Source organism: Neophocaena asiaeorientalis, unplaced genomic scaffold (genome assembly GCF_003031525.2).
Source record: "Neophocaena asiaeorientalis asiaeorientalis breed wild unplaced genomic scaffold, Neophocaena_asiaeorientalis_V1.1 scaffold117, whole genome shotgun sequence".
NCBI classification, from domain to species: domain Eukaryota; kingdom Metazoa; phylum Chordata; class Mammalia; order Artiodactyla; family Phocoenidae; genus Neophocaena; species Neophocaena asiaeorientalis.
The window spans coordinates 1,332,674-1,356,668 of NW_020173951.1; the positions used below are offsets into that span (position 1 = coordinate 1,332,674).

General features: G+C 34.8%; 1 protein-coding gene across 6 annotated transcripts in view; it reads left to right on the forward strand.

The window, feature by feature from the left end:
• SLC4A7 (solute carrier family 4 member 7) overlaps positions 1 to 23,995 on the forward strand; it is a 124,462-nt gene that overhangs the window by 57,077 nt on the left and 43,390 nt on the right. For 5 of the 6 annotated variants that reach the window (XM_024752859.1, XM_024752856.1, XM_024752857.1 and 2 more), the window contains exons 4-8: positions 9,633 to 9,771; positions 10,321 to 10,481; positions 12,749 to 12,937; positions 20,669 to 20,784; positions 22,686 to 22,843. In XM_024752859.1, coding sequence (XP_024608627.1) covers positions 9,633 to 9,771; positions 10,321 to 10,481; positions 12,749 to 12,937; positions 20,669 to 20,784; positions 22,686 to 22,843 — 763 coding nt within the window. Of the gene's footprint in view, positions 1 to 9,632; positions 9,772 to 10,320; positions 10,482 to 12,748; positions 12,938 to 15,400; positions 15,770 to 20,668; positions 20,785 to 22,685; positions 22,844 to 23,995 lie in introns of all 6 variants that reach the window. The other variant, XM_024752861.1, reaches the window with a different exon arrangement.

Genomic DNA, 23,995 nt, shown 5'->3' on the forward strand with positions numbered 1-23,995 from the left:
GGGACACATTCAGAATGAAAGTGAGGGGATGAAAAAAGATGCAAATGGAAATCAGAAGAAAGCTGGAGTAGCAATACTCAGATAAAATAGGCTTTAAAATAAAGAATGTTATAAGAGACAAGGAAGGACACTACATAATGATCAAGGGATCAATCCAAGAAGAAGATATAACGATTATATATGCACCCAACATAGGAGCACCTCAATACATAAGGCAACTGCTAACAGCTCTAAAAGAGGAAATCGACAGTAACACAATAATAGTGGGGGACTTTAACACCTCACTTAACACCAATGGACAGATCATCCAAAATGAAAATAGATAAGGAAGCAGAAGCTTTAAATGACACAATAGACCAGATAGATTTAATTGATATTTATAGGACGTTCCATCCCAAAACAGCAGTTTACACTTTCTTCTCAAGTGCACACAGAACATTCTCCAGGATAGATCACATCTTGGTTCACAAATCAGTCCTCAGTAAATTTAAGAAAATTGAAATCATATCAAGCATCTTTTCCGACCACAACTCTATGACATTAGAAACGAATTACAGGGGAAAAAACGTAAAAAACACAAACACATGGAGGCTAAACAATACGTTTCTAAACAACCAAGAGAGCAGTGAAGAAATAAAGAGGAAATCAAAAAATACCTAGAGACAAATGACAATGGAAACACGACGATCCAAAACCTATGGGATGCAGCAAAAGCAGTTCTAAGAGAGAAGTTTATAGGAATACAGTGTTACCTCAAGAAACAAGAAAAATCTCAAGTAAACAATCTATCCTTACATCTAAAGGAACTAGAGAAAGAAGGAGAAACAAAACCCAAAGTTAGTAGAAGGAAAGAAATCACAAAGAGCAGAGCAGAAATAAATGAACTAGAAACAAAGAAAGCAATAACAAAGATCAATAAAACTAAAGCCTGGTTCTTTGAGAAGATAAACAAAATTGATAAACCTTTAGCCAGACTCAAAAAAAAAAGAGGGAGAGGACTCATCAATAAAATTAGAAATGTAAAGGAGAAGTTACAACAGACACCACAGAAATACAGAGCATCCTAAGAGACTACTAGTAGCAACTCTGTGCCAAAAAAATGGACAACCTGGAAGAAATTGACAAATTCTCAGAAAGATATAACCTTCCAAGACTGAGCCAGGAAGAAACCGAAAATATGAACAGACCAATCACAAGTAATGAAATTGAAACTGTGATTAAAAATCTTCCAAGAAACAAAAGTCCTGGATCAGATGGCTTCACAGGTGAATTCTATCAAACATTGAGAGAAGAGCTAACACCCGTCCTTGTCAAACTCTTCCATAAAATTGCAGAGGAAGGAACACTCCCAAAGTCATTCTATGAGACCACCATCACCCTGATACCAAAACCAGACAAAGGTACCACATAAAAAGAAAATTACAGACCAATATTACTGATGAGTATAGATGCAAAATCCTCAACAAAATACTAGCAAACAGAATCCAACAACACATTAAATGGATCATACAACATGATCAAGTGGGATTTATCCCAGTGATGCAAGGATTCTTCAATATACGCAAATCAGTCAGTGTGATACACCATATTAACAAATTGAAGAATAAAAACCATATGATCATTTCAACAGATGCGGAAAAAGCTTTTGACAAAATTCAGCACACATTTATGATAAAAACTCTCCAGAAGGTGGGCATAGAGGGAACCTGCCTCAACATACAAAGGCCATATATGACAAAGCCACAGCCAACATCCTTCTCAATGGTGAAAAACTGAAAGCATCTCCTCTAAGATCAGGAACGAGACAAGGATGTCCACTCTCACCGCTATTATTCAACATAGTTTTGGAAGTCCTACCCACGGCAATCAGAGAAGAAAAAGAAATAAAAGGAATACAAATTGGAAAGGAAGAAGTAAAACTGTCACTGTTTTCAGATGACATGATACTATACATAGAGAATCCTAAAAATGCCTCCAGAAAACTACTATAATCAATGAATTTGGTAAAGTTGCAGGGTCCAAAATTAATGCACAGAAATCTCTTGTATTCCTATACACTGATGATGAAAAATCTGAAAGAGAAATTGTGGAAACACTTCCATTTACCATTGCAACAAAAAGAATAAAACACCAAGCATTAAACCAGCTAGGGAGACAAAAGACCTGTATGCAGAAAACTATAAGACACTGATGAAAGAAATTAAAGACGATACAAACAGTTGGAGAGACATTACCATGTTCCTGGATTGGAATAATCAATATTGTGAAAATGACTATACTACCCAAAGCAATCTACAGATTCAATGCAATCCCTATCAAATTACCAATGGCATTTTTTATAGAAGTAGAACTAAAATTCTTAAAATTTGTATGGAGACACAAAAGTCCCTTAATAGCCAAAGCAACCTTGAAGGAAAAAAATGGAGCTGGAGGAATCAGACTCCCTGACTTCAGACTATACTACAAAGCTACAGTCATCAAGACAATATGGTACTGGCACAAAAATGAAATGTAGATCAATGGAACAAGATGGAGAGCCCAGAGATAAACCCATGCACCTATGGTCAAGTAATCTATGACAAAGGAGGCAGAGATATACAATGGAGAAAAGACAGTCTCTTCAATAAGTGGTGCTGGGAAAACTGGACAGCTACATATAAAAGAATGAAATTAGAACCCTCCCTAACAATAAAAATAAACTCAAAATGGATTTGAGACCTAAATGTAAGACCGGACACTATAAAACTCTTAGAGCAAAACATAGGAAGAACACTCTTTGACATAAATCACAGCAAGATCTTTTTTGATCCACCTCCTAAAGTAATGGAAATTAAAACAAAAATAAACAAATGGGACCTCATGAAACTTCACAGCTTTTGCACAGCAGAGGAAACCATAAACAAGATGAAGAAACAACCCTCAGAATGGGAGAAAATATTTGCAAACGAATCAACGGACAAAGGATTAATCTCCAAAATATATAAACAGCTCATGCAGCTCTATTAAAGAAACAATGCAATCAAAAAGTGGGCAGAAGACCTAAAAAGATATTTCTCCAAGGAAGACATACAGATGGCCAAGAAGCACATGGAAAGCTGCTCTACATCACTAATTATTAGAGAAATGCAAATCAAAACTACAATGAGGTATTACCTCACACCAGTTAGAATGGGCATCATCAGAAAATCTACAAACAACAAATGCTGGAAAGGGTGTGGAGAAAAGGGAATCTTCTTGCACTGGTGGGAGTGTAAATTGATACAGCCACTATGGAGGTTCCTTAAAAAACTAAAAATAGAATTACCATGTGATGCAGCAATCTCACTACTGGGCATATATACCCAGAGAAAACCATAATTCAAAAAGACACATGCTCCCCAATGTCCATTGCAGCACTATTTACAATAGGCAGATCATGGAAGCAACCTAAATGCCCATCGACAGACGAATGGATAAAGAAATTGTGGTACATATATACAATGGAATATTACTCAGCCATAAAAAGGAACGAAATTGTCATTTGTTTAGATGTGGATTAATCTAGAGGCTGTCATACAGAGTGAAGTAAGTCAGAAAGAGAAAAACAAATGTCGTATATTAATGCATGTATGTGGAACCTAGAAAAATGGTACAGATGAGCCAGTTTGTAGGGCAGGAGTTGAGACACTGATGTAGAGAACAAACATATGGACACCAAGCGGGGAATACCATGGTGGAGTGGGGATGGTGGTGTGCTGAATTGGGCGATTGGGATTGACATGTATACACTGATGTGTATAAAATTAATGACTAATAAGAACCTGCAGTATAAAAAAGCAAGCAAACAAACAAAAAACAACTAATACTAAACTTTCTTTGGGTTAGTTTTATGGAAATATGTTAATATAAATGTTTCAGACATTACATGAAATTTCTAAAAATCTTATGTTCTGGTATAATGTTAAAAGGCATAATTCTAGTTATTACTTTAAAATGTATATTTCAGAATTAACTAACTTTTCTTGTCAATTGCATTATTATGAACTTCCATCAAATCTTTAACCATGGTCATTTTTAAGTCTTTTGTCATTTACAGAGAGTTCTGGGTGTACTCTGATGCTTTTGCAAAAATGTTCCTATAAAAGGGTTTCATCTTCAAGGAATTCATGGAAAAGACTGTAAAGTACAGGTTTCTGATGAATTCATAAAAGTTCTAACAAAAGATCAAGGTGGAAAAAAATTAATTATATGGGACTGAGTGAAGTGAGGAGGATGATTATAAGTTTTGTGACTTTTTGTTTGAATAAAAAAAACTAAACTAAAAGTAGAACTACCATACAACCTAGTAATCTCACTACTGGACATATATCCTATGAAAATCATAATTCAAAAAGAGTCATGTACCAAAATGTTCATTGCAGCTCTTTTTACAGTAGCTAGGACATGGAAGCAACCTAAGTGTCCATCATCAAATGAATGGATAAAGAAGATGTGTGGCACATATATACAATGAAATATTACTCAGCCATAAAAAGAAACTAAATTGAGTTATTTGTAGTGAGGTTGATGGACCTGGAGTCTGTCATACAGAGTGAAGTTTAAGTCAGAAAGAGGAAAAAAAATACCATATGCTAACACATATATATGAAATCTTTAAAAAAATGATTATTAATAACCTTTAGGCAAGACAGGAATAAAGACACAGACCTACTAGAGAATGGACTTGAGGATATGGGGAGGGGAAGGGTAAGCTGGGACAAAGTGAGAGAGTGGCATGGACATATATACACTACCTAACATAAAATAGATAGCTAGTGGGAAGCAGCCGCATAGAGATCAGAGGGAGATCAGCTCAGTGCTTTGTGACCACCTAGATGGGTGGGATAGGGACGGTGGGAGGGAGGGAGACACGAGGGAAGAGATATGGGGACATATGTATATGTATAACTGACTCACTTTGTTATAAAGCGGAAACTAACACAGCATTGTAAAGCAATTATACTCTAATAAAGATGTTAAAAAAAAACACAGCAGATCCAGAAATCACAAAGTTAATGGAGTTCGAAAACAAGCATGTTAAAGCAATATAATAAATATGCTTTATATGTTCAAGAAGAGAGAGGCTGCAAATATATGAAAGTCCCACATGGAACTTATACAGATGAAAAATGCAATATCTGAAATGAGTATTACACTAGATAAGATTAACAGATACTTTGAAATTACAGAACAAAAAAGATAAGTGACTTTTGAAGATAATTGTGATAGAAACTAATAAAAATGAAACCAAAAAAAGGCTGAAGACCAATAAACAGCATCAGTAATTTGTTGGACAGTATCAGGTAGTCTATCATATGTATAATTGGAGTGCCAGAAAAATTTCCAAAATTAATAAAAAGTCTGAACTCACAGGTCCAAGGAGTTCAGCAAAACGCAAGGAGAAGAAACATGAAGATAAACTGCACAAAGTTACATAAAAATCAAACTGCTGAAACCAAGACATAACAGTCCTAAATGTATATAACAACAGCTTCAAAATCCATGAAACAAAAACTGAAAAAATTGAAAAGAGGAAGAGAGAAATCCACAAATATAGCTGGAGATTGCAACTCTCCTTTCTCAGTAATAGATAGAGCAAGTTATCAAAAAATCAGTAAAGATATAGAAGACCTAAATAACACTGTAAGTCAGATTGATAGTCACATGCATAGAACATTTCACCCAACCACAGCAGAATACACATTCTTTACAATTGCATATTGAAGATTTAACCAAGATCATATTCTAGACCATAAAGCAAGTCTTAATACCTTTAAAAAGACTGGAAGTGTATTCTCTGACCACAAATAGAATTAAACTAAAAAGATACTATGAAAAATGCCCAGATATTTGGAAATTAAGCACGAAGTTTCTCAGTAACCCATGGGTTAAAGATGCAGTCACATCAGAAATTAGAAAATACGTTGAACTCAAGAAAACGAAAACACGGTATAGGCAGAAAATTGAGAGAAAATCTTGCAAAGTGAGGACACAGTTCTGACACGCACAGGTTTCATTTAGCATGGTACTGTGCAAAGTGAGGACTGCCTACATATTAGAATTTGTTAGATATTGCTAAAGCAGTGCTTAGAGAATAACGTATAGCATTTAGTTTTTATAGTAGAAAAGAAGGGACTTCCCTGGTGGCACAGTGGTAGATACGCTGTGCTCCCGGTGAAGGGGGCCCAGGTTCGATCCCTGGTCCAGGAACTGGATTTCACATGCATGCCGCAGGTGGCAATTCGGGAGTTCACATGCCCTAACTGAGGAGCCTACCTGTTGCAACTAAGACCCAGTGCAAACAAATAAATTTAAATAAAGAAGTTAATTTAAAAAACGCAGAACAAGAAAGACCTAATCAATGATTTAAGCTTGTAACTTAAGAAATTGAAGGAAAAAATAGAGCAAATTAAGCCTAAATAAACAAAGGAAACAATAAAAATTAAAGCAGAAATGAATAAAATAAAAATCAGACCAATAGTAGCAAAAAATCAATCAGACTGCAATCTGGTTCTTTGAAAAGATCAATAAAATTGAGAAATCTAAATAGCCAGACTGATCAGGTGAGGGAAAAAAAGATACAAATGACCAGCACCAGAAATTTTCAGTACAGATTCTACATATTAAAGAATAAGGAGGGAGTATTATGAATGATTTTATGCCAACAAAATTGATACTTCAGATTAAGTGGGGAAGTTTCTTAGGAATACATGCTGTTAAGCAGAAATGGGTAACTTGGATTATCCTACATGTATAAAAAATTGAATTTGTAGTCTAAAGCATTCCCACAATGGAAATTTGCTCCCAAATGGCATCAAACATATAAGAAAGAAATAACACAGACTCTGCTAGAAAATTGAAGATGAGGGAACACTTTCCCATTCATATTGTGAATCTAGCATTTCCCTGATACCAAAACCTGATGAAGATGTTACAATAGAATAAAACTACACACTAATTATTTCTCATGAATATAGATTCAGAAATCCTTAACAAAATAAAAGCATATCTTATCCAGCAATACTTAAGAGGGATAATACATCACAATGGTGGTAATCGGAATAGTGGCCCCCACAGTGTCCATATTCCTACTGTCTGGAACCTGTGAATGTTAACCTTATTTGGCAAAAGTGCATCTGTAGATGTGACTAAGTTAAAGGATTTTGAGAAGTGGGGATTATGCTGGATTAATGCAGATGGGCCAGATTTCATCACAAGGAGTCAGAAGGTCAGAGAGGAGACAGTAGTTATAGTGATGGAATGAGGAGGCATCCAGACCTAAGGAATGTAGGCAGCCTCCAGAAGCTAGAAAAGGTAAGGAAATGGATTTTCCCCTAGAGCCTCCAGAAAGAACCAGCCCATGATTTTTTAGTCCTGTGTAAAATTCATTTTGGACTTATGGTCTCCAGAACTGTAAGAGAATAAATTTGTGTTATTTAAGCCACCAAGTTTGTGGAAATTTGTAATAGCAGGAATAGGAAATTAATACGATAAACAAGTGGAAATGCAGGGTTGGTTTAAAATTTAAACATCTATCAGTGTAAATAAACATATTAATAGTATAAAGGAGAAAAACCCATATATCAATAAGACAGAAAAAGCCTTTGACAAAATTCCACCCCCCGTGTTTGCTAGGAGTTAAAACTGTCTTTAGATAAATTCTATTTATCTACATCTAACAAATTCTATTTATTTAGAAATTTTCTAAATTCTATTCTAGAATTTTATCTCCTTGCAAACTAAGAATATTAGAAAACTTCTTCAGTGTGATATAGAGCATTTAGAAATGCTGGTGAAAGACTGAATGTTTCCTCCTTATGAATTGGGAAAAGGCAAGGATGTCTTCTCTCACTGCTTCTGTACAACATGGTACTGGCACACATAGCCAGTGTAATAAGGCAAGAAAGAAATGAAATACATCCAGAAAGTAAATGAAGTAAAATTGTTTTTATTCACAGTTACAGAATCATATGTGTATGTAGCAAATCCTAAGCAATCTACAAAACTACAGAACTGAGTAAGTTTAACAAGGTTACAGGATACAAAATCAGTGTACAGAATCAACTGTATTTCTATATAGTAGCAATGAGCAATCAGAAACTGAAATAAACAACACAATAGCACCAGAAGTATTACTTGGGGATGAATTTCACAAAAGATGTGCAAGACCTAATTGTTGAAAGGTTCAAATATTAAGAAGTTCAGTTACATTGTGTTTTTGTTTGTCCTGCATTGGTCTTAGAGTATTCCTTCATTATGAAGACCCATGTCGTGTACATACTGGACACGTTTCAGATATGTTTTTCATACTGCCTCTTCCCCTGTTCTTTATATTTTCCTCTTTCTGGAGTTTTTCTTGTGCGACTTTTTAATTCTGTTTTCTATATCTCTTAACCTTGCGTGTTTTTGTCTTATTTGTCATTGATGCATTCTGTGTAACCTCCTCCTCCTTATATCTGTCTTTTCCTTTAACAATTTTATTTCTAATCTTTTTTTTCCAATAAATTTATTTATTTATTTTTGGCTGTGTTGGGTCTTCATTGCTGCACGCGGGCTTTCTCTAGTTGCGGCGAGCGGAGGCTACTCTGTTGTGGTGCACAGGCTTCTCATTGCGGTGGCTTCTCTTATTGTGGAGCACAGGCTCTAGGTGCCTGGGCTTCAATAGTTGTGGCACGCGGGCTCTAGAGCACAGGCTCAGTAGTTGTGGCGCACGGGCACAGTTGCTCCGTGGCATGTGGGATCTTCCAGGACCAGGGCTTGAACCTGTGTCCCTTGCGTTGGCAGGTGGATTCTTAACCACTGCGCCACCAAGGAAGTCCTTCTAATTTACTTTTTAACCTGTTTTAATATCCCTCTTGCAGCTATAAGTTCCTGGAGGTTTGTTTACCTAGATGTAAATTTTGAGTTTGACCTCCTCTATTATATTTGGAAGAATTTGATTTTGTTTTTAATTGATGCTTGTTGTATGCTTCAGTGTTTATTCTGGGACCCCTGGGGCTTTCAACTGTCCTGGACTAGAATGTACGCTAATTTCTCTGGGGATCCTGTACCACACAAGTAGTTTAAAACTCAGACATCATGAGCGGCAGTGACCTGTCTACCTCCCTAACCTCAGCTGACAGACTTTTGCTTCTCCATGATAGTAGGAAAAGTTAGTTTTGAGTTTTCTCATCCTTTTTTTTGAACTTGGGGATTTCTACTCTTGAACTTAACTACATATTAACTAAATATTTGAAATGTTCTATATTATCTAACATTTCCATCTATTTTTGGTCAGGAAAAGGTCCTGTCTTATGCATAGTGTTTTCTTGGTTTTGGATGTTGCTTACTGTTATTTGTTTGATTTACATTAGTTTGTTAAAGATTAGTGTGACTTTAACATATAATTTTTCTTTTTAATCTGTGGAGGTGATCTTTCTGTGAAATTCTTTTGTTCTAGATTGTTGGTCCTTGTTTCCTTCCAGAATTATAGTATTTTAATAATAATGAAAAGAAATTTGTTCTGATGGAATATATTTATAAGAAAAGCATTTCATTTTCAAAATTTTGAATTTACCTTTGTATTAATTGAGGAAAATTTTGAGTGTATATTTTTAAATTCTGATTTTGTCAAGACACACCATCCCAGAGAGTCCAGTTCATCCTGGGTACTGAAGATGATGATGAAGAACACATTCCCCATGATCTCTTCACGGAAATGGATGAGCTGTGCTACAGAGATGGAGAAGAGTATGAATGGAAAGAAACTGCCAGGTGATGATACTCTCTCATTTTTTAACTGCCTTTACTTGGTTTCTTTTTGTAATGAGAATATAAAATTGAAATTGAGACATCCAGTATTTTAAAACAATGAGTAGAGAATTTCCTTCTGTCTGGAAATTTTATCTTTATTCTCAAAATTTGTTTCCTTAAATAATTCTTAATACTATAATATAAGAAAAGGAAATATGTTACTGTAGATTTTAATATCTTTAATTAGAGGAAACAAGTTTGAAAAATCAATGTCTTGCATATTTAAAGTTTAAAATAAGATTGGAAGCTGAAACTATGAAATTCCAGAGTTTGTTTCTGTAAACTTACTACAGTGATAGCTAGAATAGAAAGAGGAACTACAAAGGTAACTTGTGCCTATCGACATTATAGACCATTAGCCTAATTTGTAAAAATGTGTTTGTAGCGAAATTTTGTTTTGGTGGTGGTGATCTTTGTTTCTGTTTAAAAGAAAAAGCTTATGTTTATCATATTAAAATAAACAAATGGAATCATTATTTGTAAAATATTGTTATACATTATACATTTCAGATGGCTGAAATTTGAAGAGGATGTTGAAGACGGTGGTGACCGGTGGAGTAAGCCTTACGTGGCGACCCTCTCTTTGCACAGTCTTTTTGAACTGAGAAGTTGCATCCTAAATGGAACAGTCATGCTGGATATGAGAGCAGGCACTCTTGATGAAATAGCAGGTGATAGCAAAGTGACTTCTTTATAGTTAAATTGTATGGAAGTTAGAGATACTTAAATAAGGAAAATAAAGTGGAATTTTAGACCATTAATTTGACAGTTACATGTTGAGCTTCCATTCTGTGCAGGGCAGTATGAGGAGTAGACATATAAATAACCCTTTTTGTCTTTGATAAGTTTGGAGTTTAAAAGATTAAATTAGAGAGATGTAACTACAGTTATCAAGAAGAAAGTGACTAGTGCCATAAGCAAGATATGGAGTCTGTTCTCTGGAAATGCAGAGGAAGGAGCTTTTTGTTTCTTTGTTTTTTGGACCAAGGTATCTGGGGAAGATACAGAGAGTACATTAACTATTCAACTTATGCATAGAATTTGAACACATGGCGATAGGGAGCAGGGTGGTGCAAGAGAAAAGAAAGTATTCTAAGGAGGAGGAAGAGAAGGAAGAAAAGTCTAGAAAGTATAGACAGCTATGAATCTCAGAAAAGTCAATTCTCTGTGAGTATACAGATTTCTTGAGATATGTTAGAAAAATAAATTAGTGGTGGATTGTGACTAGCCTTGAATTACTGGGTTAAGAAATTGGATTTTATTTGGTAGGCATTTTGGCTCTCAGTGATTTTTAAGTTGGAGAATAGTATGATCTCGATGTGTGTCAGGGATTCTGGCAAGAAGAGGTAGGGTGGCTTTGGATAAGAAGAGATTAGAAGCAAGGAGGTCATTTATTCTCTTGGAATGTCTAAGCAAGAAGTGATGACGATCTGATGTCTGGTAGGTAGTAGCAATGGAAACAAAGGAGAGAAAATTGAAGGATACTGTGGAGGTAGAAAGAAGGAAAAGATAGCTGTGATAAAGCTATTTGGTCATTAACTGAAGTTGCTCAAAACCAATATCAAGTTCAATAGTAATAAATTTGATAATGTGACTACCATCATAGATTGTCCAATATAAAAACAAAAAACTATTGTATTTGATCTTCAAGAGGACTGTAAATTTATTAGAATTTCTCAGGCTAGAAATACCAGTACGTTGATATTATCAGATTGATAGATTTGACCTTGTGCTGCAAATCCTTAAGTTATCAAAGTCCTTTCTTGTTCTATATAAATGACTGAAAAACTGAGTAGGATTAGGAATACTGAATTCAGACATATTCAATATGTCTTACTTTGGCTTTTAATGATCACATAATACAATATAATATTTTAGTAAATGTATAATCCAGTGTTCATTTGTATGGTAGCCTGTAGTCATGGTGTTGCTGTTAAGAGTTTACCTGCTAGGTTGATCTAATTTTCTCTCAGAGGAACCTTATCATAGATTTGAAAGCCTGACTGTTTTATCTCAAGTTACTGCCACTTTAAAAAAATATTTATATGTACTTTATAAATTAAAAATAGTCCAGGACTTCCCTGGTGGCGCAGTGGTTGGGAGTCCTCCTGCCGACGCAGGGGACACGGGTTCATGCGCCGGTCCAGGAGGATCCCTCATGCCGCGGAGCGGCTGGGCCCGTGAGCCATGGCTGCTGAGCCTGTGTGTCCGGAGCCTGTGCTCCGCAACGGGGGAGGCCACGGCAGTGAGAGGCCTGCGTACCGCAAAAAAAAAAAAAGTCCAGGCACCGCAGTAATGTATAAAATGTCATTGCCATCAATCTCCCCATTTCCCACACCTCCCTCACAGCCTGATATAGTCATCTTTCTAAAACTTATTACTTCATATTTTATCTATTCAGGTTCTTACTGGTTTTTCTACCTGTGGATGAGTGAGAACAGAAACTTGATCTGCTTAGTTAATTGCTGTATTCCCAACACATAATAGGTACTCAGTAAATAGTTAATGATTGAATGAATGAGTACAGATACTCATCTACAGTTTTGAGGAAAAGTATGAGGTGAAGCAAGAAAATACCTTCACTTCTTAGGAAGCCAATATTTGAATATCCATTTCAATAGAATTTATTGTATCATCAGTAAAGCACCTTCAACTATATAGGAAGGCTATTGGTGAATAACAGTAGCTTTTCAATAAATAATAGTATTTATTAAAATAAGGGTCTCTATTAATATGTTCATTTTTGTTGGATAATGTTCATATTTATCTTTATGCATCTATTATTCAATATTAGAAGAGAATGATACTTTCTAGAGCTATTTAAGAGTATTATTTTTCTGGTAAGATTTCACTTAAGATTTATTCTGTGTTATAGTCATCCAAGTATTAGTTTATTTAATAAAAATCATTGTTATCTATGTATTTTTTCTTTGCCTAGATATGGTATTGGACAACATGATCGCCTCTGGCCAGTTGGACGAGTCCATAAGAGAGAATGTCAGAGAAGCCCTTCTGAAGAGGCACCATCATCAGAATGAGAAAAGGTTCACCAGCCGGATTCCCCTTGTTCGATCTTTTGCAGATATAGGCAAGAAACATTCTGACCCTCACTTGCTTGAAAGGAATGGTGAGATAAGTTGTGGCATTCCTTTTTTGCTAACACGTCTACACTAATGGCATTCCAGTGTGTTACAATTAGCATTCAGGAAAAGAAACATTTTTTCTAGATAATTACATAGGCCTTTATCTTTTTAATTCTCTTTAAAATAATAATTTGTGCATTTAAAGATTTCATTTCTAAAATGTCTTTACAGCGTGACAGAATTATCTGTAGAAATTACTTAGATGAAAAAATTAAGCATTTACTCTGTTAAAATGGGATAAGTATTGGTAATATTTAAACACTACACTATACGTATTGAATTACTCTCCTTCTTGCTTTTTTGTTTCTGCTGAAGGATTCTTGTATATTTGATAAAAGAGCCATAAATTATTATCTATAAATTTAATCTCTTGAAAATTTTAAGTCTTGTGTTTGGGCCTTTAATATTAGATTTTTCCTGGAGATTTTTTTTTTTCTCCTGAGTATACTTTACTTGCTAGGCATAAGCAAGTTTTGGGGTTGGTCTGCTGATTTCACTACTTTTTATTTACATAATTGGTGAAAGGTTTTTGTGTTTGTTCCTGTTTTATGCTAGGGATGATGTAGTTGATTTTTTTCAAGCCATTGAGAACGGCACAGACCCACACACTGCTGCTCTCCCCTCTCATTCACGGTCTAGCATGGGTTATGTGGGACATGGGGAGAATGTGTTTTTGTAGCTATTTACCTCTGTCACTGTCTTAAGGCTGGCATGCTATCACTGGGGTTCTATTTTGGGTCTCAAAGATAGCTCTGATGACAGTGACTGGAAAAATCCAGTTGCAAAGAATTGGAGCTGGTTTTGAGGGTCACTGCTGCCTCTAGTTGCTATCATTACCCAAGGCTTGTGAGAATTACAGTGAAGAGGAGTGGAGGATGGGCCACAAATCCTTCTGCTCATCTTTTCTGTCTCTGAAAAGAGTATGGCTTTTAACTGTTCTACAAGCACACAGTCACAGGTGGTAGGATTTAACATGTCTAAAGTTGACAGTACTTAGTCATCGTTTGCAGCTCAGTGTAAGATAATTAAGTCCATTTTCTTCTGAGCATTTGACCAATAAAACTCTTTTTAATCTATTTAAAATTGTGCCTTTCTATATTCAAGGAACCTTAAGAATGAAAGAAATCTCTTATGGACCTAAGTTCAATCTGAAAGCAAGCCATCTATGTCATGTCTTTTTTTTCACCTTTCCATGTATTGCATATGCTCTACTTTAGTGAAGTGAATTTGTTTGCCTAGAGAGACCATATTAAATCTTTCTTCCCCAAATGCAGTGGTTCCTGATTATTCTCCAATTGTCAGTTGATTCCTTTTAATCATAAGACAATGGCTGTTTTCTTTTAGATGCCATTTTAGCATGGGCATTTCATTATTTTGTTATATTATAGTTGTAATTTAACAATTTTTTCTGCATGTAGCTTATTTTTTAACTAAATAGTGGTGGTTTATGGATTAAAAGTTCATATTTTTAATATTTCTGGGATCTCTTGAGCATGTAGCTTTGATTACTTAGATCATGTGGGGTTGTTATATTTCTCATGCTTTTCCTGAAAAAACAATGTTATTCCATTAAGCCACACTTAATTAGAATAAACAAGTTTTTGAAGTATAACTATACCTGACCTTTTGAAATACTGTAGACTTAACTTCCTCATCACTCTTGTTGGTAAGAAATACTTTATTCTTAGCTAGTTAAGTTAAAGATTGTATGTATTTGTTTTAATTTATCTGCTGCCTGAGAAATGTAAGCATATTTTAGGGCATTTATTAATATCAGATAATGAGCTCAAGAATATGTATCTTTTAAAATTGACGTTTCTCTTTTGAAAAAAAAAATTCCTATAACATGTCTTATGTTTTAAAATTTTACTTGAGAATGCTATCAGTAGGTGATGCCCTATTGACTTAATGTTATTGATATCACCTTTAAGTTAGGAATTATTAGATACCATTAATGTGGACTTTTCTTATGAGAGAATATGTAGCGGTTCGGTGCAATGTAGATAAAATGCACTAAATATCAGTGCTGTTAAGTTTTGTTTTGGGTTTTATTTCTTAGATTATTTTTGTGTTATATTCTGATTTGCTATTTATCGTTTTTTTAAGCAGCAGCTTTCCATTGATATTATTCTTTAATTTTAAAGCCACACTATTGGACATTCTCATTACTAACAGAATATCGTCCCCGACCATCTATCATTAGCATTGTTTTTTATTTTTTGTTTTGATTTTTGGATACATCTTCAGAGAACTAATTACAGTTTAAGGCATTTTTCAGTGATTTTCTAATATTTAAAAATCTGATTGTTATACTAACCCTGATAGCATGAATTTGAAATTTTGGATCTTTTTTAAACCTTGCAGCTTATGGTGTAAATTGATATTTTGTGTCTCATTTGTCTTCTGCAGTGAACTTCATCACTTTTCATTTATTTGTTTTATCTCAGGGGAAGGCCTTTCAGCCTCCCGCCACTCTTTGCGAACAGGTCTGTCTGCCTCAAACCTTTCATTGAGAGGAGAATCACCTTTATCTCTTCTTCTCAGTCATCTTCTTCCTTCTTCGAGAGCTGGAACCCCTGCAGGCTCGAAGTGTACAACCCCAGTACCTACCCCTCAGAACAGTCCTCCTTCCAGCCCTAGGCTCAGTCGCCTGAACTCCAGAAGTTCCCAGCAGAGGCAGCTTCAGGCCCCAGAGCTACTGGTTTCACCTGCCAGTGACGATATTCCCACAGTAGTAATTCATCCGCCTGAGGAAGACTTAGAAGCACTGCGAGGCCAGGAGCAGAAGAATGAGGAAAATGTTGACATAACTTCAGGCAACTATTCAAAGTCCTCCATGTGTGGTGCTTTCTGCCTCTAGATCACTTGCACTTGGAATGCCTTTCAAGCACATAGCTTTAGCAGCATACATAGATAATGCTTATAATTTATTTTGACTTCTGCATGTTTTTTTCTTTATAGTATATCACAGAGAAGGATAGAATTATTTTAAATTTTAAAAAGACTCCAAACAAGACTACACATAATTTAATTTTTTTTTCAAAAATTTTCACTGAGATTTTACAGGTCAGTGCATTTGAATGGTTCAAAAAATGTAGACATTTTTACAAGTAATCTTTTAATTTGCCATGATTAAAAAAATGGTGGCTCTTCTTGTGCATTTCATTCCATAAGGTGAATGAACACATGTTTTACATAAAGTAAAATGGGGTGATATGCCTTTTATCTACTATTTGGTGCTTTTGTTCAAGGAATGCAGTATGTTTTAACCTTCCTAACAAAAAATAGAATTGAATGTTCTTTTTCTCATTTTGTCTCCTGGGATCATCATTATTTCAAGACTAGTTTTATAATTTGGCATAGACTTTACTTGTCCTTTATTTAATGCCATATCTATTTTTAATCCTAATTTACCTTGAAATTTTCAGGACTAGTGTTCCAATAGTTGTGGCTAGGATATATTTCTATGTGAATTAGAAAAATTATTTCTTAGTGCATAAAAGGTTTGTAACTCACTTAAGGGTTATTATATATTATTATAATTTTGGCTTTTCCTCTTACATATTAATTATATGTATATTTATACATATTTATCTTTCTACCCAATTCATATAAAGAAGTATTCTTTTTTTTTAATTTTGCCGTACGCGGGCCTCTCACTGTTGTGGCCTCTCCCGCTGCGGAGCACAGGCTCTGGACATGCAGGCTCAGTGGCCATGGCTCACAGGCCCAGCCGCTCCGCGGCATGTGGGATCTTCCCGGACTGGAGCACGAACCCATGTCCCCTGCATCTGCAGGCGGACTCTCAACCACTGCGCCACCAGGGAAGCCCTAAAAAAGTATTCTTTAGTGACTATGTTTTACTGACAGCTAAGCATCAACGTGACATATGAACACTAACTATAGTGGTTTTAATCAAATAATTATTATCACATTTCTGCATAACACTGAATAATACGTAACACTTCAGTACTAGCTTATAGTTAACAGCCTGTTTGATGTGTATAAAATTTTGTGTAAGTTGGGTGGATATACCTATTTTCAGAAACTCAGGCTCAGCTCAGCTAAGTTAAATAAATTCCCCTGGATCATATAGCTAGTAAGTGACAGCCCATGTCCTCTGACTAAACATCCTGTGTTCCTACCAGCATATGACCAACCAGCCTCTCCTTCTTTTTATTGGCTGTATCCAGACATACTAAATACCTTTAATCAAAGCTCATTGTAGTTGCCAAAAAAAGATGATACTTTTAGAAGTTAAAAAATAGAAGTTTTGTGGTTAAATCATTGTAACATTAATTATGATAGTACTTATAGTAACCATTGTTTCATAGGTTGTCACACACAGTGACGTGTACTTTTCAAATATCATATTTCTAATTTGTCTAACAATTTGATGAATTCATGTTATCGCTGTTTGTAAAATGAAGAAAATTAAGACTTAGAGATGTTAAGGTTATACCGTAAATGACCAGAGCAAGGAATTGAACCCAGATCTACATACAACAAAATCTATAGTATAGAATTTAATTGTAAATTTTAATACTCTGTGGAAAAGATAGAGTATTCTATAATGAGGTAACTAAACAAAAGAAAAAATCTAGAAATAATTACTCAGAAATAACAAACATTCTTATTTTAATTAAAAAGGACTAGCAAGGTTTACTACTTTTCTTGAACAAAAATGACTTTAAAGTTACTTCCCCTTGCATTTGTTTTTACCTATATCTGTCAGTAATACTGGACATTTCTTGTTTTACCAGTTTCAATGTTATTAATGATAAGGGACTATAAATTTTATATGGGAAGGAAGGGATGTACAGGTTCACAATGGCTTATTAGGTCATGTTGTTAAGAGGATAAAAAGAGCAATTAACTGAAAATTGAGGGACACGATTAAATTATTTCCCCCTCTGCCATTAAGTATGCCATGAGATTTATTAGCCTTTCTGAAGAAAAGAAATTAGAACGTAGGGAAAAGAGGGAATTTCTAAGGAAAAGGGAGAGCTCATAATTACTGTTTAAGAAGACATTTATAGGAGGAATGTAATTACAATAATAGGGGCAACTCTATATTATTCCTTGCCTTAGTTACCTTTGCTGCTTAGAGCAGCTGGAAACTCACTCTATAAGTTTTCCTGAAGTCTGATGAAAAAGGTGGCCTTGGCATCATTTTTGAGAGACTAATGTCATAGATTTTTGTGGCACGGGGTCATGATTTGTGAATATCTGTAGTAAAAATAAAAAAAGAAAGTGGTGTTTCCCATTAGTTATTTTTTGGAGAATAATTATATAAAAGACGTAACTCACTTTTAGTGTTTGTAACTCTTCTGACTCAGTGTTTCTCACCTTCAGCACTATTGACCTTTTGGCGTGGACACTTCTTTGTGGTGGGGGATGTCTTGTGCATTGTCGGATGTTGAGCAGCACCCTTGGCCTCCACTCACTAGCCGCCAGTACACTCCCTAGGGGTGACAACCAAAGATGTCTCGACGTTGCCAGGTGTCTCTGGGGGACAGAATCTTCCCCAGATGAGAACCACTGCTTCTACTTTCAAACTTTTAATGACAGAAAACTGATATCTTTGATTTCTTTTTCTCTAGGTAGCTTTGCTATTTTAAGAAAAAGAATGTAAGGGCACAATAATAGATTTACCAGGGTATGATTTTTAAATCCCAGTACTGATTGTATACATACTCATACTTGTTTTTTCTTTTGCTCAAAGCAAGTAAAGTCCTTCTGAGTTATCTGTGCTAATGATAGTTTTAATTTTGGGGAATTTACTCATTTAATTCTGAGCTCTAGGAATTTACTGTAGGAGCAGGGATACTTCCTTAACCTTTTGAGGAAATAGCTTTAACTTAGCTGAGAGTAGGAAGGATTGCATGGAGAAGGCGATGGTGGGAATCTCTAAGGTGTGCCTGGCATGATGACTTTAACAGGTTCAAGGTGACCAGGTGAGCCCATGACTTCACGTCATCTCTTCTGGCTTTGTCAGTATTGAGTTGTACATTATTTCTTCTTCCCATTCTACTGTATCCTTGTTTTCCCCCAGAGCCTTCTCCCCATTCCACTCTTCTCCCCAAAATCTGGTGCCTGTGACTGTTCTGGGAAGCTGTGCCTATGTTTTTTTTTTGGTTACACGTTTGCAGGTTGGATGCATTTAGTAGTTAGCAGTGTGTGTGTGTTGATGGTCATTGCGGTTGCTGCCAGGGCCTTAATGATACTCTTCATTTTCTTGTGTGGGAGTTGGTGGAAACCACTGAAAAATACTGGTTCACTTTTTTTTTCCACTTGGGCATGTATTTTAATAAAGGAATGGACTCTCTAATGGAAGTGTAGGGACAAAGTTCAAAGAAGAGGCTAAAATGGTGATAAATTAGTTAAGTTTTAGGAAATAGTTTTTATTTCAGAATTGTTTAATACTTCTAGGGAATGAGCACATGGCTAAGGGGATTGCGCATACTTTTTACACTGAGATTTTTGAGTCAGAGTGACATCCTAGTGTAGATATTTAACATAGAAGTGGGTGTCACAAAGGTCTTCTTTCACTAAGTTTAAGCAGTAAACTCAAATGACTTAAAGTTACTAGTGTATGTTGTATTCTGTAAAAACGAAAACTCCCTTAGAGGCATTGAATATATCTGATATGCTTAAAATTTTGGAACTCAATTACGAATATTAACTTTAAAGTTTATAGGATCTAACTACAAACAATTTAATTGAACTTCTGTGGGTCACTAGATTGTCTTGAGTGGCAGAGTTAAAACTAAAAGTAAAGACTTGTAATTGTCTAGTGCATCTTCTCCTGTGATACTCAGTGTTTTGGGTAATATTAAATCTGTATTCTTGAACTAAAAAGTCTTGGGTGTTTTGAAAAAATTAGTTACATTTAATGGTAGAAATCTGTGTTAAGTACTTAAATATTTTTGAGATTTGAACTTTATGCAAAATTCGTAGTGGTAATGATTGGTCATATTCTACTGGGTGTTTTTATGTTATTGTGTGAATTGTTGCTGCTGAGTGTTACTTGAAATGAGTATACATAATGCATGAACATATATCTGTCATTTGTAATACAAATAAGCTAATTTAATAGAACGTGTATCTAAAATAGTAAAAACATTACTATTATGTTTTAACATATTTCTTAGGAATAATGACAGTAGGCAGCACATAAATTTCACACAAGAGAATGAAAATTCTTGAGGAAATTGTTAAGATTAGGGATGATTATGGCAAAATTAGTGTACGTTTAGTTGACGTAGCTCTTAACATTTTCTGAGTTACATTTAGGTTTTATCAGAAATTTTATATTGTTATTGATGTAAGTGTGCTAGACATCATTAAGCTAACTTAATGATGTGGAGTTCACATGTCTATTGGATACATTGAAAATGGATGCCCTAAGTATTTCTAGTGGTGATCAGACCCAGGTCTTCCACCTTCTCACTTTTTCTCTTTTTGCAAAAGGCCACCATTTTTGTAAATGCCAATTATATTATTTAAAATGTTAAAATATATAGCTTCATTATTGCTTAAAATGTTAATCTACTCTTGCTGGTATGGTACTAACACTTGGCACCTTTTTTTTTTTTTTTTTAACCTAGCACATTTGCTTTTAATAAACCATCACTTTCAGGATATGAGCAGATTCAGGTTACAAAGTGAATTTTCTCCTTACTAGTTTGGAATTTGTTTGTTCTTAAATACAGGTATTTTGGCCTCTCCACAGTCTGCACCTGGAAACTTGGACAATAGTAAAAGTGGAGAAATTAAAGGTAATGGAAGTGGAGGAAGCAGAGAAAATAGTACTGTTGACTTCAGCAAGGTAATTCTGTTACTAACTATACATTTTCATAGTCATTTTTACTGAGAAAACTGTAGCAATGTGGCTTTATTAACATTGATTATAATAATTTTTTAATAACTGTGCTTATAAACCTGCATGTGATGCTTATGATATGTTAATTTATGATCAGAAATTGTGAGAAAGGTAACAGTCTCATAACACTTGAATAACATTATATCTTACTAGTGTTAGAAATTCTGAAAAAAGAATATATGAATAATATGGTATTTTCATCTATACCTACCCATAGATATCATGAAACTTCAGTACCTTTTGAATTACAGTCGTTTGTTCTGGAGCTACCACCACTAGAAAGATTAATTCTGGTAATGATGTTATAGCAGTAATGATTCAGCTTTTTCTCGGCTGTAATGTGATCCCAGAATTATTGTCTTATGGTGTCAGTACTTTCTGGAATGTCACTGGGAAACATTGGTGCTTCCCCATGGGTAGGTAAAGGTAAAGGCATGGATTTAAAAACAATTCACCTATCTCAACTATGATTTTGAATTGTGGTAGACGAGTATTTAAATGAAATATAAAAAGAACTTATTTCAAAAGAACAGGACAAAAAACTACAAGTTCAAATTACAATTGAATTTAAAGCCTACTTTGTGAGTACTACCTCTGAATAATTGATCCCCTGTGGCCATTGTAAATTTTTTTATTGGTATTTACTATAGGATACAATGTCAGACTTTTAATTAAATGTGATTATTTCAAGTAAGATTCATTTTTTAAGCCTTTATCTTATGATGCAAATTCTATAAATCACATTTTGCAGAAAAGGCATTTAAATGATGATTTGCAGTATAGCTTTGCTGAGCTTCATGCTCTAAAATTATAAAAAGCTTTGCCAAAAAAAAGCCTTGCTTATGGGACATTGTACTATTCTAAGTCGATCATATTTTTACTGGTGCACCAATTATTTCAGATGAGTGTAAAGTGTTCAGTAACTAAATTGCAATGAATAAATTACTATAGTTTAAGTTACAGATCTCCTCTAGACATGGCAGATGCCATTTACTTTTGTTCCTCTGTCACAGTTTTCCTTTTTTTACTTGGTCTGTCCTTGTGTACACCTCCTTATCTCCTGTTGGGCAGGAGTCTGCCTCCTGGCACTGTAGTTGTGGCACACTGGGTGTGGGACTCAAGAGGCCCGCTGTAAGTGCTGGTTTTGTTTTAATAGATAGCCCTGTAAGTGGTTGTTTAGTGCCTTGTGTGAAACTGCGTATAAACGAAGAAGTTGCCATACTTTGATATTATGCTCGTAACCTTTTCTTTGTAATTATACACAGACAACTGAATTTGATTATATAGCACTACCATATATCTATACCAATTATGGCTATTTTAGTTTTAAATAAACATAGTTTTTCCCACTTAATGAGAATACTGGGGGATGTCCAGAGTTCTTTAAAATAAAAAGGACTTATAAAAATACATAAAATATAAAGGAACTAATTGATTTCTAAGATTAAACAATAGATAATAATTAAATGAATATTTTTAGCACTGTGTATAATTTCATGGACCACTGTTAGCTTGTGAACTATATTTTTGTCTTTAATAGTTTTTAATGAATACTGCTATATTCATTGAAAATTTTCTCTAGTTTGTATGTTTGGTAATTTAGATCTCTGAAGTAGTAAAGACTATGACAGTAAAACAGTTGGGAGTATTGTTTGGTAGATGTGTTTTGCTTGCTTTTTTGTATTTGTCTTTTGTATTTGTGAGAATTTTGGCATTTTTACATCCTTTAGATCACCAGTTTTGATTAGCAAATAGTAGTCTTAAAAGCATCTTTTCTTTCCTATTTCCCTCTGGTCTTACTAATACCATGCACACTTTATTTTTAATTATTATTTATTTGTCACTAGGTTGATATGAATTTCATGAGAAAAATTCCTTCAGGAGCTGAGGCATCCAATGTTCTGGTGGGAGAAGTGGGTTTTTTGGAAAGACCTATAATTGCGTTTGTGAGACTGGCTCCTGCAGTTCTTCTCTCAGGGCTGACCGAGGTCCCTGTTCCTACAAGGTAAAGAGAGGGTTAATTCCAATTAACATTCTCCCAGAATGTCCAAAATCTAAAACATTTTTTTCACTGAAGGAACATGTTGCTTTATGCAGCATAGCACAGGGAGATCGGCTCGGTGCTTTGGGATGACATAGAGGGGTGGGATAGGAAGGATGGGAGGGAGGTTCAAGAGGGAGGGGATATGGGGACATGTGTATGCATGTGGCTGATTCGCTTTGTTGTGCAACAGAAACTAACACGGTATTGTGAAGCAGATCTCCAATAAAGATCTGTTAAAAAAATTGATAAATTTAAAAACTCAAATTATAAATTAAAAAAAATACATTGGATTTATTTTTACAAGAAGTGCGGTATCTTGGGAGCCTTGGTTTAAAAAACAGTTCATCATTTTAGACATAGTATGTTCTGTGCAGGCACTGAAGTCAGAGAGAATGGAATTGAATCCTTGCTCGGCCACTTTTTGTGGGACGGTCAAGCCAGACTTCAGTTCTCTAAGCTTTATTTGTAAAATGAGGGTAGCATACCTCACAGGGTTGATTAAATGTAATAATGCCTCTGAATTAGGCAAAATGCTTTGTTCTGACCTGATCAAATCTTCTGTTCAGTATACATTATAAGTAAAAATTAAAATGGGGGTCATATCCTTACGAATTAGCAAGTTGTGTTATAAAGGGTTATCAATTTGTTAGCTACTGATTGTATAAACTTAATTACAAAAATTAAAAATATTTTTTTCTTATTCATATAATAGTAAATAAGAAGAATTAATTGCAGCTTGATTGAAATATATGTGCCAGTTCTTAATAAGCTTTACTGAATTGCATTAATGGTATAGTATTAAGATAAATGAGAAGAATAATTTCATAGATTCACATTTAAATTCTTACAAAGCAGGAAGCTGAATACTTCCAGTTTGGATTATTGTGAATATTAATATTTTACTGTAGTGTGAACAATGATATAACTAAGTAGGAAGTTAAGTAATTTTTATTTAGTCACTATAAATAAATTAAAATCAAATAATAAGAGGTTTGATGTTAAATTTGGAGTTGTAAATAAAAATGCTTTTCCTTCCAAAGGGATTAGTCCCTTATTTACCACATTAGTGTCTTTATCCAGACTGTAGTTTGAGGGATCATGGATTTCTTGTGC